General features: G+C 44.0%; 1 protein-coding gene across 1 annotated transcript in view; it reads right to left on the bottom strand.

Moving 5' to 3' along the window:
• Positions 1–14372, bottom strand: part of DNAH5 (dynein axonemal heavy chain 5) — a 267797-nt gene extending 253425 nt beyond the window's left edge. Inside the window, exon 1 of the mRNA XM_082621280.1 lies at positions 13734–14372. Within this exon, the coding sequence (XP_082477406.1) occupies positions 13734–13781 (48 nt within the window). The 5' untranslated portion in view covers positions 13782–14372. The remainder of the gene's footprint in view (positions 1–13733) is intronic.
• Between the last annotated feature and the right edge of the window lie 469 nt (positions 14373–14841).

Below are 14841 nucleotides of genomic sequence, written 5' to 3'. Positions count from 1 at the left end.
TATAGTTGATCTACAATGTTGTTAGTTTCAGTTGTACAGAAAAGTGATTCAGTTAAACATATACATGTATTCACTCTTTTTTAGATTCTTTTCTCACAGAGCTTATCACAGAATATTGAGTAGAGTTCCCTGTGCTCTACAGTAGGTCCTTGTTAGGCATCTATCTTATATTTTGTAGTGTGTGTGTGTTCATCCCAAGCTCCTGATTTATCCCTCCCCCTAACATTTCCCCTTTAGTAACCATAAGTTTGTTTTCTATACATATAAACCTGCTTCTATCTTGTAAATAAGTTAATTTGTATTTTTTTATTGGATTCCACATATAAGTGATATCATATATTTGTCTTTCTCTTTCTGACTTACTTCCCTTAGTATGATCATCTCTAGGTCCATTCACGCTGCAGCAAGTGGCATTATTTCAGTCTTTTTTATGGCTAATGTTCCATTGTATACATATATACCACATCTTCATCCATTAGGTGTCTGCTGTTTAAATAAGGTGTTTTGATAACCAAAAAAAATCTCCTAAAGAGCATTTCTCAAATGAAGCCAGGGAAAATGGAGGCCTGAGAAGATAGATAGTGCTGGGAGCAGGGCGTGAAAGTGAGTGGAGGACGTGATGCCTGCAGATGGGGGCAGAGGCATAGGGATATTGTGATAACAACAGCATATATTTTTTTAATTATTAATGTGGGAAATAGTTTACGACAAAAATCTTCCCGGCTTCATAATAAGAGATTCGTAAAATAACTTACTGTAGAGGTATACGATGGAATTCGACAGCCATGAAAAATCACGTTCAAGAGGCATTTTAGGGCTTCCCCGGTAGCGCAGTGGTTGAGAGTCCACCTGCCGATACAGGGGACACAGGTTCGTGCCCTGGTCCGGGAGGATCCCACATGCCGCGGAGCGGCTGGGCCCATGAGCCATGGCCACTGAGCCTGCACGTCCGGAGCCTATGCTCCGCAACGGGAGAGGCCACAACAGTGAGAGGCCCGCGTACCGCAAAAAAAAAAGAGGCATTTTAGTGAAATTGAGATATGTTTATGATGTGTCATAAAATGAAAAGAAATAGGGCTCTGAAAGAGTATGAATCAATTTTTGTAAAAAAGTTTTTTTAATTAGAAATAAATTACATATACATGTATGTGGGGACAGGAGAGACTATTGACAGTGATTGCTTCTGAGACTGAGAGGTTGGCTTAATTATTTTTATGGGGTTTTTTTTGCTTCTCTGTACTTCCTAGGTTTACCTCCGTCTTATTTTTATTTTAATTACTAACATTACTCTCTACCTGGCCCTGTTCTAAGCACTTTATAAATAACAACTCACCAGATCCTCACAACTTACTTATGAAGTAGTTACTGTTACTTTCCCCATTTTTACAGGTTAAAACATTGATGCAGGGCTTCCCTGGTGGCGCAGTGGTTGAGAGTCTGCCTGCCGATGCAGGGGACACGGGTTCGTGCCCCGGTCTGGGAGGATCCCACCTGGCGCGGAGCGGCTGGGCCCGTGAGCCATGGCCGCTGAGCCTGCGCGTCCGGAGCCTGTGCTCCGCAACGGGAGAGGCCACAACAGTGAGAGGCCCGCGTACCGCAAAATAAAAAACCACTGATGCACAGGGAAGTCAAGTTACCTACTGGAGGTTACACAGCTAATGAGTGCTGGAGCTAGGATTCAGACCCAGGAAATGTGGCTCCAGATTCTGTGTTGTTAAACTAATTTTAAAAAGAAAGAGAGAGAGAGGATTAAAAAAAAAAAAAAGGAAGGAAGCAAAGAAGAAAGGGAGGAAACTATTTGCCCCAAGGGAACAATACACGTTGGCTTTTAAAAAAAAAAATTTAAAAACTATTTAATGCCTCTAAAATTTTATTTTTAAAAGAAATCTGTTTTTTTTTAACATCTTTACTGGAGTATAATCGCTTTACAATGTTGTGTTAGTTTCTGCTGTATAACAAAGTGAATCTAAAGGGAAAAATATAAACTGAGAAAAACAGATAACATTGAAGTGGCTAATCCGGAATACATTCACGGCAGGAATTCAGAATCATGCCAGTCAACTGTCTTAAACAAGAGGCTCTTCATTTTCTTTTCTGAATATTTCGTGCGGGCAGCTCCCCTCTCAGCGCACAACCGGCGTCCAGGGGCTGGATTTACCTCTCTACCCCAAACAAGTCTGGACTTTGCCTCTCCAGAGCATGCCTCAACCTGACCAGCACGAAAGTCATCATTTTTTTTTTTTGAACCATGTAAAAGAAAACCAACTTGTAAAACAGGGGGGAAAGGTATAATACCCAAGCTGAAACTGTGGCAAACCTTAAATATGAGTTCACACTCTTTAAGTTTGTCTTCTTCAAGACCAAGGTCTGAAAATGAACCAATGACATCTTGCCGCCAAAACCAACCAGCCTGTTGGGAGCCTGCTCTGCTGGGCTCTGTGTAAGAAGGGAAAGCGCTCGCTCGCCTGAACCGTTCCCTTTCCCCTAGATGCATGCTTTTCATGGGCTTTGGAGGAGAGGAAGGAAAGGGGGAGAGGCGGAGGTGGAGGGGAGGAAACGGGAGCACGAAGGATCCTGAAGGGATGAGGAAGAGGGTGAGAGAAAGGAGGGAAGGAGAAGACAGAAAAGAGATGGGCAGGATGCGGGAGCTCTTCGTTTTTCTACTGCTGTGGTTGACATGGCGAGGAAGGGGTCACAAACCTATGCTGAAACTCACAAAGCCTAAACACAAGAAGAGAACTGTTTCTTTCTTATCCTCTGTCTCTAGGTGCAGACTTCAGGCAAATATCATCTGAAAAAAGTGGTGAATGGGTCCTTATCTCTAAAAACAGTCAGGATTAAATCTGGTAAAGAAGTTTCAGTGTTATATGTAACAAGCATTCAGCAAAATCCTTTATTTCACTGCAATATCCTCCAGTACACAGAGCAGGAATTAACAGACTTTGTTAAAAAGTAATCCTACTATAAAGAAAGCAAGTGCTGTTTAGGTGATGAAGACCCAAGCCCCAGAAGCTGCAAGGTAGCGTAACAAACCCCCAAGGAATGCCACAGATGTTCATTTGTCCATTCAGCTCACCCAGGTACCTAGCTTCCAGGAAACAGGTATTTTTTAAGTAGTCAAGGATTAAGTTGTTTGCAAATACTTGTTCAAAGGGGCTCTCTACTCTACTGAACGAACAGTTTGTCTGGTCTGCATCCACCAAAGATCGGCTGGGTGGTGGTTGCTACTTGAGCTGCAGGAACAGGAATTGCTGAGCTAAACTAAGCAGCTGTGAAGAGCCTGGAATTCTCCAAAGCCCCAATGTTCTGCACAAGATGACTGATTACCCCCACTCTCCCCCAACGAACACACTACTCCCACCATGTCCATCAGACCTCAATCAGAAAAATCCACCCAGGGAATTCCCTGGCGGTCCAGTGGTTAGGGCTCTGCACTTCCACTACAGGGGGCAGCGGTTCAGTCCTTGGTCGGGGAACTAAGATTCCGCAAGCCACAAGCCGTGCATCGAGACCAAAAATTAAAAATCCGGGCTTCCCTGGTGGCGCAGTGGTTGAGAGTCCGCCTGCCGATGCAGGGGACACGGGTTCATGCCCCGGACCGGGAAGATCCCACATGCCGCGGAGCGGCTGGGCCCGTGAGCCATGGCCGCTGAGCCTGCGCGTCCAGAGCCTGTGCTCTGCAACGGGAGAGGCCACAACAGTGAAAGGCCTACGTACCGCAAAAAAAAAAAAAAAAAAAAAAAACCACCCAATTCCCAGATTACCCATAGAATTGCACATAGCACATTTAAGAAATCCAGAGGAGGATGGAGATAAAGGTGAGAATGAAGGAAAACCCATGATATCTCTTTTCAGAATTTCTGTATCACTGGTTTTTTTTGGGGGGGGTTGATTTATTTATTTATTTATTTATCTTTTTATTTCTGGCTGCGTTGGGTCTTCGTTGCTGCGCGCGGGCTTTCCCTAGTTGCAGTGAGCGGGGGCTACTCTTCATTGTGGTGCGCGGGCTTCTCATTGCGGTGGCTTCTCTCGTTGCGGAGCACAGGCTCTAGGCACGTGGGCTTCAGTAGTTGTGGCTCGCGGGCTCTAAAGCGCAGGCTCAGTAGTTGCGGCTCATGGGCTTAGCTGCTCCACGGCATGTGGGATCTTCCCAGATCAGGGATCGAACCCATGTCCCCTGCATTGGCAGGCGGATTCCCAACCACTGCACCACCAGGGAAGCTCTGTATCACTGTTTTAAAAGATCATTTGCACCTATCTTTGCTCTTAAGACTTTGTCCAAAACAGATGAATATTTAACCTAATATCTTTATACTTATTCATTTACTGACCACGTGCTAGGCCCTGTTTGATTTCTTTGGTGCCAGTGGCCTTAAAACTTGACTTTAAACATCTATTTTGAAGAAATTCCACTGCAAGAATACATCTCTCTATCCTCTATCTGGGGGGATTCCCTTGTAATGGAGCTGGACTTATGTAACATACTTAATAAAGAACTGCCAAGTCATCAGTATTCCACTGCCATCTAATGTTATTTTCCAGTACTAAAAGGAGATCAAGAAGGTGAGAATACATTATTAGCCATTTTTAAATCTTTATGGTAAATTTAAGATATTAGCTCACTGGGCATATATTACTACATAGTTACCAAAACATAACTACAACTCCCAGGATGAAACTTAACCAACCTCTCCTAAACCAACTATCACTATGGAGGCCGCTAGATAATGACCCAGTTACTTCTTCAGATGCCTTAATTATCCCAGAAACACCAAAGCTCTTTTTTGAGAAGTGGAAATCTATTTCTGTTATTCATTAACACCCTTAAAGTGTATCTAAGCCAATGATAGGGAAATGGGGAGTCACAAACAGAGGGCATGATTAAGGTCCTCAGATGAAGGGCCAGTGGGTGCCTATTTTTTTCCTTAGCGGTGTCTGTCCACACATGCTTAGCTTTAAAATGGAAATCTAGAATTCTAACAAAGATAAAATTAGGTCCCAAAGGCATTATGAAGTTAATGAACAAATATAACCATGATGCAGATGCTACAACAGGTTCCTAAAGAAGTTAAATAGGCTGTACTTTCATTACTCTAAATTTTCTCTTTAAGCAGGTGGAACGTATTTTCAAGGTAAATGAAGGGACTGGGCGAGGTTTCTCATTTTTAAGCTTCTAGGTCTCTGTAAGCCTGGGAAAAGGATACTAAATACCCAAGCGTTCTGAGATGAATTTTCTCAGTAAAAAGAACATCAAATATTCCACCCACTTTATTATCAACTGTGACGGTAACAAAATAGAGATGACATAGAGTTTAGTCTCATGAAAAGACTACTCAGTTAATAAACCTTTATAATTGCCGAATCTACTCAGCATTGGGCTAGACACGGACAGCCATAGGTGTTTCCCCTAATAGCATAAGGGCAAAAATAAAATGAATCCTATAGTCCATCCTCAAAAAAAGTTTGAAAAGCATGAGCATGCCTACAAAAAGAGATTTGCTGCATGGGTGGTTCTGGAATCAGCTCTGCTAATTAACAGTCACACCCCCATGCAGTAAGGTACCCAGAAGCCAGCTGTGATGCCCTAGCCTCTTGAGGTCTAGATGAACCTGGCCGAGCACCCATTCCATGCCCTGTTCAAGACTTCATTAGACCCCCAAGGGGCTGAAGGGCTCAAGATAACCCCAGCTCTGAGGTCCTTCCTCTAGGGGTCCAGATGTACAATGCAGCCCATTGCTCAAATTCTAGGAAACAACAAAGTAGCTTGTGAATAGAGCAGACCCCATAGAGCAAAAGGGGGAAGACAGTTTCCCAATGAACCCTGGGCATTCCCACTCTCAGGCTCTCTGCTCATCCCTCGCCTGGGGGATTTTCCCATGACTCTTCCACTGCACCTGACCCAGCCCCCATCTGCAGGCATCCCCCAGCCTTCGTCCAGCCTCCATCTCTCCTCCACCCCTCACCCACCCAGACAGTGAGCCTGCTGTAAGCCCCTCTCCTGGGTTGTTCTGGCTTTGCCCTCAGGTCTCATCTCCTATCTCTAGTGACTTAACAAGAGTTTGTTTTTCCCAAACAAAGACAATTTTCTCCCTCAAAAGAAATTCCGCCATTGATATAATTAATTATGTACACTGGCCTTACTGGAAAAGTACCATCATCCATTCTGAAATGGTCGAAATAATAGCATACATTAAAGAAAGGTAGACCTTTAAAATCATGACTATAAGACACTTCAGCAAAATAGTCGTATCATGAAGAAAGACAGAAGAGTAGTATCCTGTTGTAAAATGACTCATTATGCATTACAAACATAAAAAGATACCTAACCCCAGACACAACTACGTATAATCCAAGTCTGCTATGACACGGAAAATAAGCTTAACCATTCTTCATCATTACTGAAAGGAGCCACCACAGGGCTGACAGTCTTCGCCACTTATAAACTTCAATGGAAAAGGAGTCGTAACCTAGTTGGGGAGCAAGGACCTCGTTTGAGAGCTCTTTGCCCAGCTCCGCCTCGTTGCTCCAAGACTGCTGCTCACCTAATCCGTCTGTCTGTTGCCCTTACCGCTTCGCCTGGAACATCTCTTCTCCCTGCGTGGCTAGCTGTTCACCTCCTTAGGTTCACTTGGAACAGCTGTGCAGGTTCATTGTCACCATCCATCTTCAGCAGCATCTGTCCATCACACAGGAGTGGCAGCGAACCCGTATCAATGCAGGTAGGCTGACCACATGCCAGGACCTCCCGGTCGCACGCCTGTCCTCAGACAAGACTTGGAGTGGCTGATGGAGGCCAGTTTCAGGCTTTGCCCACACTGATTCCCCCGTGCTCTTCATGCATTTCGAGAAACCACATGCATCTTTTGCTGAGTCGGTTTTCATTTTAACTCTTTTAGGATTTTCAGCAGCGTTTGGCATGCTTGTCTTCCCAATGAGAGGGTTAAACCTTTTTGAGAACAAAGACCCGTACCTTCAGTTTCTTTTACATCCGCCATTGAGGACAAAGACCCGTACCTTCAGTTTCTTTTACATCCGCCACATTGCCTTGTAGAGCACAGCACATGTAACATGCTCTTTTTTTAACTTTTTATTTTATATTGGAGTCTAGTTGATTAACAATGCTGTGTGAGTTTCAGGTGTGTAGCAAAGTGATTCAGTTATACATATACATGTATCCTCTTTCAAATTCTTTTCCCATTCAGGTTGTTACATAATATTGAGCAGAGTCACCTGTGCTATACAGTAGGTTCATTTAACAAATGATGCCCGATGCCCCACCACCAAAGCCAGCCCCAGCGAAAACTGGGACAAAGGCAAAATTAGTCTTTAGCCCCTTCCTTCCTTCCTTCTTTCCACCTCCTCTCTCCTTCTCCCCTCCCATCCTCCACAAGAGCCAAGAGCTCCCAAGGAACCCATTGTAGCACTTACTTAGGCCAGTGTGGGGTGGATCTCAATTTAGTGGGGTCTGAGGTTTACTCAAATTGGGGGTCCCACATTAAGAAAGAGAAAACAGAATTATAAACACAAAATTAGGCATTAAAGTGAATATTTACCTAGAAAGAAAAAATAAATATAACAAATTACAAATTTTTTAAGGCTGGTAACACAAAAGCCAGGAAATAAATAACAGACTATTTTATTAATTTCCTGGAAGACTTTTATGTCAAAATAGGTATACATAGAGATAGATAGAGATATGGTTTTGGCCGAAAACTCTTTGATCTCTTCTTACAAAAACTTTGCAATGTCTTCTATAGAGTGAATACAAAGATGATTTAGTCCTTCCTCCAGCAGGGATGATTGAAATTTGTCTTTTATTATGGAGAAACAGGGTACTCAAAACATGCAAGTTCCCAGACAGATGTACTGGCTATTTACAGTTTACAGGTTTGTACCCTACAAACACAGGAATTTTGATCAACTCTATTTTTCATAATTTCTATCATAAAGGAAAAAAATGTATACTGTGTTTACAATTATATTATTACATTATCAAGAACAGTCATGACAGAAAAGGATTTGCATTTTTGAACAGACACTGATGAGAACCCAATCCTCTGCTTTGGGCACATTTGGTGATTAAGTGTTTTTCCTAGACTGGCTTCTGGCTCATCCATATCAAACCTGGTTTCTCCTCCATGGAGCCCATCCTTCCAAGCTGGGCGCCACAGAACACCTTCACATTGAACATGACCCCAGCTCTGGACCTTTAGGTCATGAATCTGGCCAAGTGGACACAGCAGAAGGAATGCATAGCAGAGACATGCAGCAAAATATATTTGTGCTAGCTCTTTGATATATCCCCCCAAACCTACAGGAAATGTTTTCTCAACTCAGCTTCCCCTTGCATCTTAAAAATGCCTGTTGCCATTCCAACTTCACCCAAGAACAGGACAAGTTGAATGAAGGTGAAGTTAAAATGGAAAGAGACTTACTCAGTTCTTCACCAATGGCAGTTAAGATATCTTACTTCTGCAAATTGTACAAAAACGTACATCCATTGAACACATTCCTGGGTCCTCCCCGTGCAGGTGGGGGGCCTGAAACCTAACCTTCATTAGTTTCACTGTAAACCACTTCTAGACTATCCTCACTAAGCTGGGAAAATGAATAACATTTATTAAGTGCCTTCTCACACACTGTATTTTACATTTACTAACTCATTTCATTCTAAACGTTATCTTGTGAGGAAGGCAATATTCCCATTTTATAGATGAAAACATTGAGGTGCATGGAAGGTTCTCAGGGGACATCGAAAACAACTACTGCCATGACTGCTTCCAGTGAGGGAGCTAGTGGACAGGACTGGGATAAAGACATGCTTTAAATTGTTTATGTCATTTGAGGGTTTTTTTCTTTATTCTCCACAACTATTGACTACTTCTTAAATTTAAAACTATATATTTTAAAGAAAAAAATAAGAATTCATACTAAAAGGGAAATTACTAATAATAGACTGATGCATTTTATCACTGTTATGTGTTGAAGTGTGTCCCTCCCAAAAAAGGTATGTTGAAGTCCCCCAAGACCTCAGGATGTGATCTTATTTGGATATAGGGTCCTTGCAAATTGTACCAAATTAAGACCAGGTCATTGGGATGGGCCCTAGTCCAATAAAATTGGTGTCCTTATGAGAGGTGGGCATTCTTCCCATTGAGAGGTGGGGTCTCCACCCTCAAAATGAGGAGGGAGGAAGTTGTGACTGTTTTGACCACAGCAGAAGTAACTCCCATGTTTAGGTCATAAAGGTGATGCAGCTTCTACCTTGGTCTCTGGAATTCTCCTCTTGGATGCTCTCAGCCACTATGAAAGCAGCCAGCTTCCCTGAGACCGCCTTGCTGTGAGGAAGCCTATTCAGAGAGACCGACCAGGCGGAGCCGTGTCTCAAACCAGCCGTGTCTGACCTAAGACACAGGAAGAGAGAGAGATGCCTGTCCAGTCCTGGCTACACCAGCACCCCAAACGCCATAGGAGGGACCCTCAAGCCAGAACCACCCAGCTGAGCCCATTCCTGGCTTCCTGACCCACAGAAATTGGAAGAGATAATACGATTGTTGCTATTTCAAGCGACTAAGTTTGGGGGTGACCTGACATGCAGGTAACCAGCAGAACCTCCAAATTTCCAGAGCTTCCACTCTCATCTGAAAGGAAATGCTTCGAATATTGCTGCTTAGTGGCTATCTAAACATCATTTATTGTGAAGCAGGCATGTCAAATCTAAGTCAAGGTTCCTCCTGGCCCAACTGGTCCTTATCTGAAAGGTAACAGCCACCTTTCTGCCAAGACGTCTCCTGAGTCCCCAACACAGCCCGTGACACTTGGTTGACCCTCTTCTGGGAAGGCTGCCAGAGTCGGGGATGACTGCTCCCTCTGGGCTAGGCCTTGCTTTGCTTCTTTGTCATGAGCAATAACATGGACACCCCAGGACACCAATGCGTCACAAACTCTTAGTCTTTACCCAAATAAGCTAAACAATGTTCAGAAGTGGCCCACCCAGCTTTCAGCCCTCCAAGAGGAAGATTTTTTAATTTTTTCCAATGTCCAAGCAGTCCAAGGAAGTCTATGACCACTCCCTTGGGGATGGGTACAGGAGGCTTCGCCCACATCCCACAGCCAAGCCCTGTTGGCCCAACCTGGAGGCTGCTTCAAGAAAGGAAGACATTCTGACTCTTCATATTATCTCCCCTGGGGCAGAAATGTTGGTCCATGGGAACCCGATCATAATTCTACCACCCCATCTGGGGTAGGAACATGGCAGGCTTTCTCTAAACGGCCTCATGAAAATAGCATAACCTCTGGGCAGGCCTAAACTTTGTCAGGAATCTGACAAGCATCACATGTTCACCCTCCTTTCTCAGGATGTATAATCCACCTCCTGCAAGACAGGCCCAAATCACTTACCCAAGTTCCTCAAAACCAGCAGTCACAATGTGTTCACCTCATCTGGTCCCCAAAGAAAAGGGGAGAATAATCATTAATTGTGTAGTGAGTGTTAGGGGAACTTCAAAATCATCAAGGGCAGTTTGAGAAAAGGGTCCACAGGAAAGCATGCGATACACACTGTAGGAGGGGAAGCAGGGGAAGGGAGGGAGGAAGGAGGAGAGAAGCAAGAAGAGATGAAGGAACAAAGGGGGGGGGGAAATGGAGACAGAAAAGAAAGTCAAATTCCCCAGAGCCCTTCCACAGTACTCCAAACACAGTAGGTACTTAAGGCAATGTGTTTTGAATTGAGCCAAACTGCTCACGTATCCTCTAATTCTGTCTTTCCTACCCCAGCCTGACTCTCCAAGCATTTTCTCTTGAGAGGAGTTCATACGGAAAGAAAGCATTCATTCAGATTCTAACCAACAAACCCCCCATGGGACCTGGCGATGGGGCGGGCCTGGCCCTGAGGGGAGGGAACACCTGGATCCAAGCATCATCCTGAAGGCTGACCTCGTCCCAGGAGTGTCATGCAATAGCCTGGGAAACCAAAATATCCCTGGTGGGCAGTTTACTCTTGAGCTGAAGCTCTTGATTTTTATGCATAAACAAAGAAAGGAGTGAGCAGTTGTTCCGCCCTTTTTCTGTCTGTTTGTTAAAAGTAAGGCTACAAAGAGTAAAGCCAAATGCAAACAGCAGAGAGGTATAAATAAACAGCCTTGGTGCTCAGTGCCAGGAAAGAGCTTAGCAGGACTAAAAGAGAAAATGTAACAGGTAAACTTCCTCCTGACATTTCTCCTGCAGCGGGAACCAGTTCCTCGAAATAGCCCTATTCATAGCAGCCTTTTTCTAATGCTATACTAGCCTCAGACAAGGGAGATGAACAGCGTCTCCTCTACCCTCCCCAGGGAAATGAAAGCTCCACAGCCGTCACACTTCCCAGCTCTAACAATTTATATGTCTCAGTGTCCACTTGCTTTGATTTTTCCTGAATAATGTAACCACAGAAATCCATATTGAAACTGGGCAGGAACTTGTGGGGCCCTTCTGGGTACAAAAGACCCTCCGTGTCCCCCAATTCTTGTTTGTAGAAAAGGCTTTAGTCTCCTAGACCTTCCCTGAGTTCCAAAGAGCAGACTTAAGCAGTTACTAATTAGGGAAGTGAGGGAATGCAGAAACAAAGGAAAAGCAGTCAAGCAAGAAAAGTAATGATACCTAAAACAGAGTCCTGTTCCTCCTCAAGGGATATTCATAACCATCTGACACGTATCTTTGAATTGTTCTGCAGAAACTAAGGTGGAGGTGGAGGAGGATGGAGGATGGTAACTACAAGTGGAGGACGGTGGCTACGTGCTGACGGCAAGCACGCAGATCCCACACTGGTTGGAACCAGAAGGCTGATGATTAAGATTCCCAACACATCACCCTGTTACCTCACCACCAACCAATCAGAAGAAAATCCATGAACTGCATCCCTCGCCCCAAACGTTGCCTTTAAAAACCCTCCCCTGAAAGCCATCAGGGAGTATATATATATATATATATATATATTTATATATATATATATTTATATATATATATTTATATATATAAATATATATATATATTTATATATATATATAAACAATATGTTTGCATTTTACTTAACTATATAATTTAAATATATACCGATAATTTATATTTAAATATATAAATATTTATAGAGTTACCATATGTATATTCATTATGAAAGAAATTTAAATAAAGGGAAAAAAAAGAAAACTAAAATTCTCTTTAATGCCACCAGCCAGAGATCAATATTTTGGTATATGTCCTTTTAGTCTGTTTTCTATACATATTTACATACCTTTTTTATTTTTATAAAATTGGAATGATATTGTTTTAGTGGCCTACTTTTTTCAGCCTTAAAGTGGGCATAATTAATAAGACATAAGAATATGCTATAAAGCTAATAGCCATATTTTTATATTCTTACAGGGTTAAACTTGATAAATTTATGTAAGATTATATAACATGGATTTTAAATTAAGGAATACAAAAAAGACATTGGTTTATAGGTATTAGCAGTTGCAATGCCATCTGTCATTTCAGGGTCTGTTTTTCTGGACGGAAAATGGGTAAAAGAGTCACTAAAAAGATTAAAGTGAACTAACGAGTATTTGTCTTAATGAAACACAAAGTAGATATATTGGAAATTCCAAGTATTTATGACATGTTATATGAAAATAGGAATATTAATATGAGTCTACTATAGCAAGATGCTCACAAGAATAAAACAGGTAATTTTCTGCAAGGTAAATATCTACAGAGGGGAGGAAAATGTTGAAGTATTATATATATAAACTATATACATTGCTCTTAATTAAGTCAGTAATACAATTTATGTTTATTAAATCATGACAGGATGCATTTTATTGATTAGCATAATATATTCCTATAGTAATATAGTTATAGATAGTGTAAATGATAAAATGTATAATGTAACCACAGAAATCCATATTGAAACTGAGTAGGACCTTGCCGGGCCCTCCTGCGTACAAAAGCCCCTCCGTGTCCCTGGTTTCTTGTTTGCAGAAAAAGCTTTAGTCTCCTAGACGTTCCCTGAATTCCAAAGAGCAGGAATCACTTTTGGAGATAAATGCAAAAACAAGTACCTGGATTTTTTTTTCCACTCCACAATATTCATTTAAGAGAGCGAGCAAAGCCAAATGAAGCGAAAGCTGATTTAAATGCACAGAGTTCGTTTCCGGACCTTTCCTCACCTGCTGTGCACTCAGGCAAAAGTAAAAGACACCAGGAAACTGCCCAGTGGGGCTTCCTCTGCACCTCACCCCTCTCCCTCTCTCCTAGGAGACTAAACACTGGCTTTTGTCCAAACCCAAGGGCTAATGACAGCTAGTTACAGCCAACAACTTCCCACAAGAGCTGCCTCCGCCGCACCTGGACCTATCTGATGCTCGCTATGGGTCAAGGGTTGCTTGGGTCCACGACGCAGCCCACTAGTGGCCTTTCCGCAGCAAGTTGAAGATAAAGGGGAGAGGTGGTCCCTGAACCTAGGCTTTTGTATTTTATGAGTGCCCTGGCCTCCTGAGCAAAACACGCCAAACTCGAAACCCGGCAACTCTAGCCCCTCAGGCTCACGAAGGCGCTTTTAGGACCCACGCCCTGAAGCTGATGCCCGCAACCGAAGCCCGCCCCGCCCGTGCGCGGACCCCCTGGAGCCGCGAGCAACTCGCAGGTGGGAGGCCCCGCATGTGCCGTGGCGGGGAGGGCCGAGCGTGGGAGCCGCGCGGAGCGAGCGCGCACAGTACCAGCTTGTCCATGGCGCTGCCCTCCGGCGCTCCGCGGGGACACGCCATGGGTTGGGGGCCAGCCGACCCGCGCTGCTCCCCGGCGTCCGCTCGGGCTGCTTCTCGCTCCGCTCACCGGGCTGTTTGCGGCTCAGGCGGTCGCCGTGGCGACGAGCTTCGCTCCGCCTGGACCAGGTTCCCGCCTCCCTCTCTGGGTGCTCCAGCGCCTCCCCGGGCTCGGGGGTCCAGAGGCGCTTACGCCGCAGCGAGCTCTCCGCCGGCTCCCGGAGAGCGGAAATCCAGAGGTTTCGGCTGCCGAGCCCCAGATGCCATTTCTTGGCTGCTTTCCGTCCAGTTTCGGTTGGCTCTGAGCTGAATGTTCCTGCTAGCATCAGCCAAGTCCCCTTGTTTGGAGTGTCTCTTCTGAATTTTATGTTTCTAGCTTCAGGAGAAAATTTTTCAAAATGAGATTTACAATGCTTCAACTTTAATTCGCACATCTTCCCACAGGCTTGACTCATACTTTGGTTCCTCTCGTTGGGTCCTTGTCAGGTATCTTCACAGCTGATTCTTCAGCCTAAAACTCACTGGAAATGTTTAACCTGGAGTTTTAGCCTGGAGGTGACAAAGATAATTTCCTAAATGCTGTCTACCTGTCAGAACAGTAGCTGCATTGGCATGTGTTAAGATTCCAGGAACTTTGCCCTAAACGACTTTACAAAGGAGAATATGAATATTTTATCTCTGCAAATTGTCCTCTCTCAGTGGGACTAGGACTGACCGTTAGAAATATGTTTGCCACATGTGTCCGTTTATAGCTCTAGGAGCCACTTTTGCAGTACGCGGGCGTCTCACTGCTGTGGCCTCTCCCGTTGCAGAGCACAGACTCCGGACGCACAGGCTCAGCGGCCATGGCTCACGGGCCCAGTCGCTTCGTGGCACGTGGGATCTTCCCGGACGGGGCACGAACCCGTGTCCCCTGCATCGGCAGTCGGACTCTCAACCACTGCGCCACCAGGGAAGCCCTAGGAGCCACATTTTTAACAAGTAAAAAGAAACAGGTGAAATTATTTTAGCAATGTTTCATTTAACCCTATATATCCAAAATATTATTTCAACATGTTATCAA

This window comes from Mesoplodon mirus (assembly GCF_964341445.2).
Source record: "Mesoplodon mirus genome assembly, chromosome: 5".
Taxonomy (NCBI): Eukaryota; Metazoa; Chordata; class Mammalia; order Artiodactyla; family Ziphiidae; genus Mesoplodon; species Mesoplodon mirus.
This window is presented reverse-complemented; position numbering and strand designations above follow the sequence as displayed.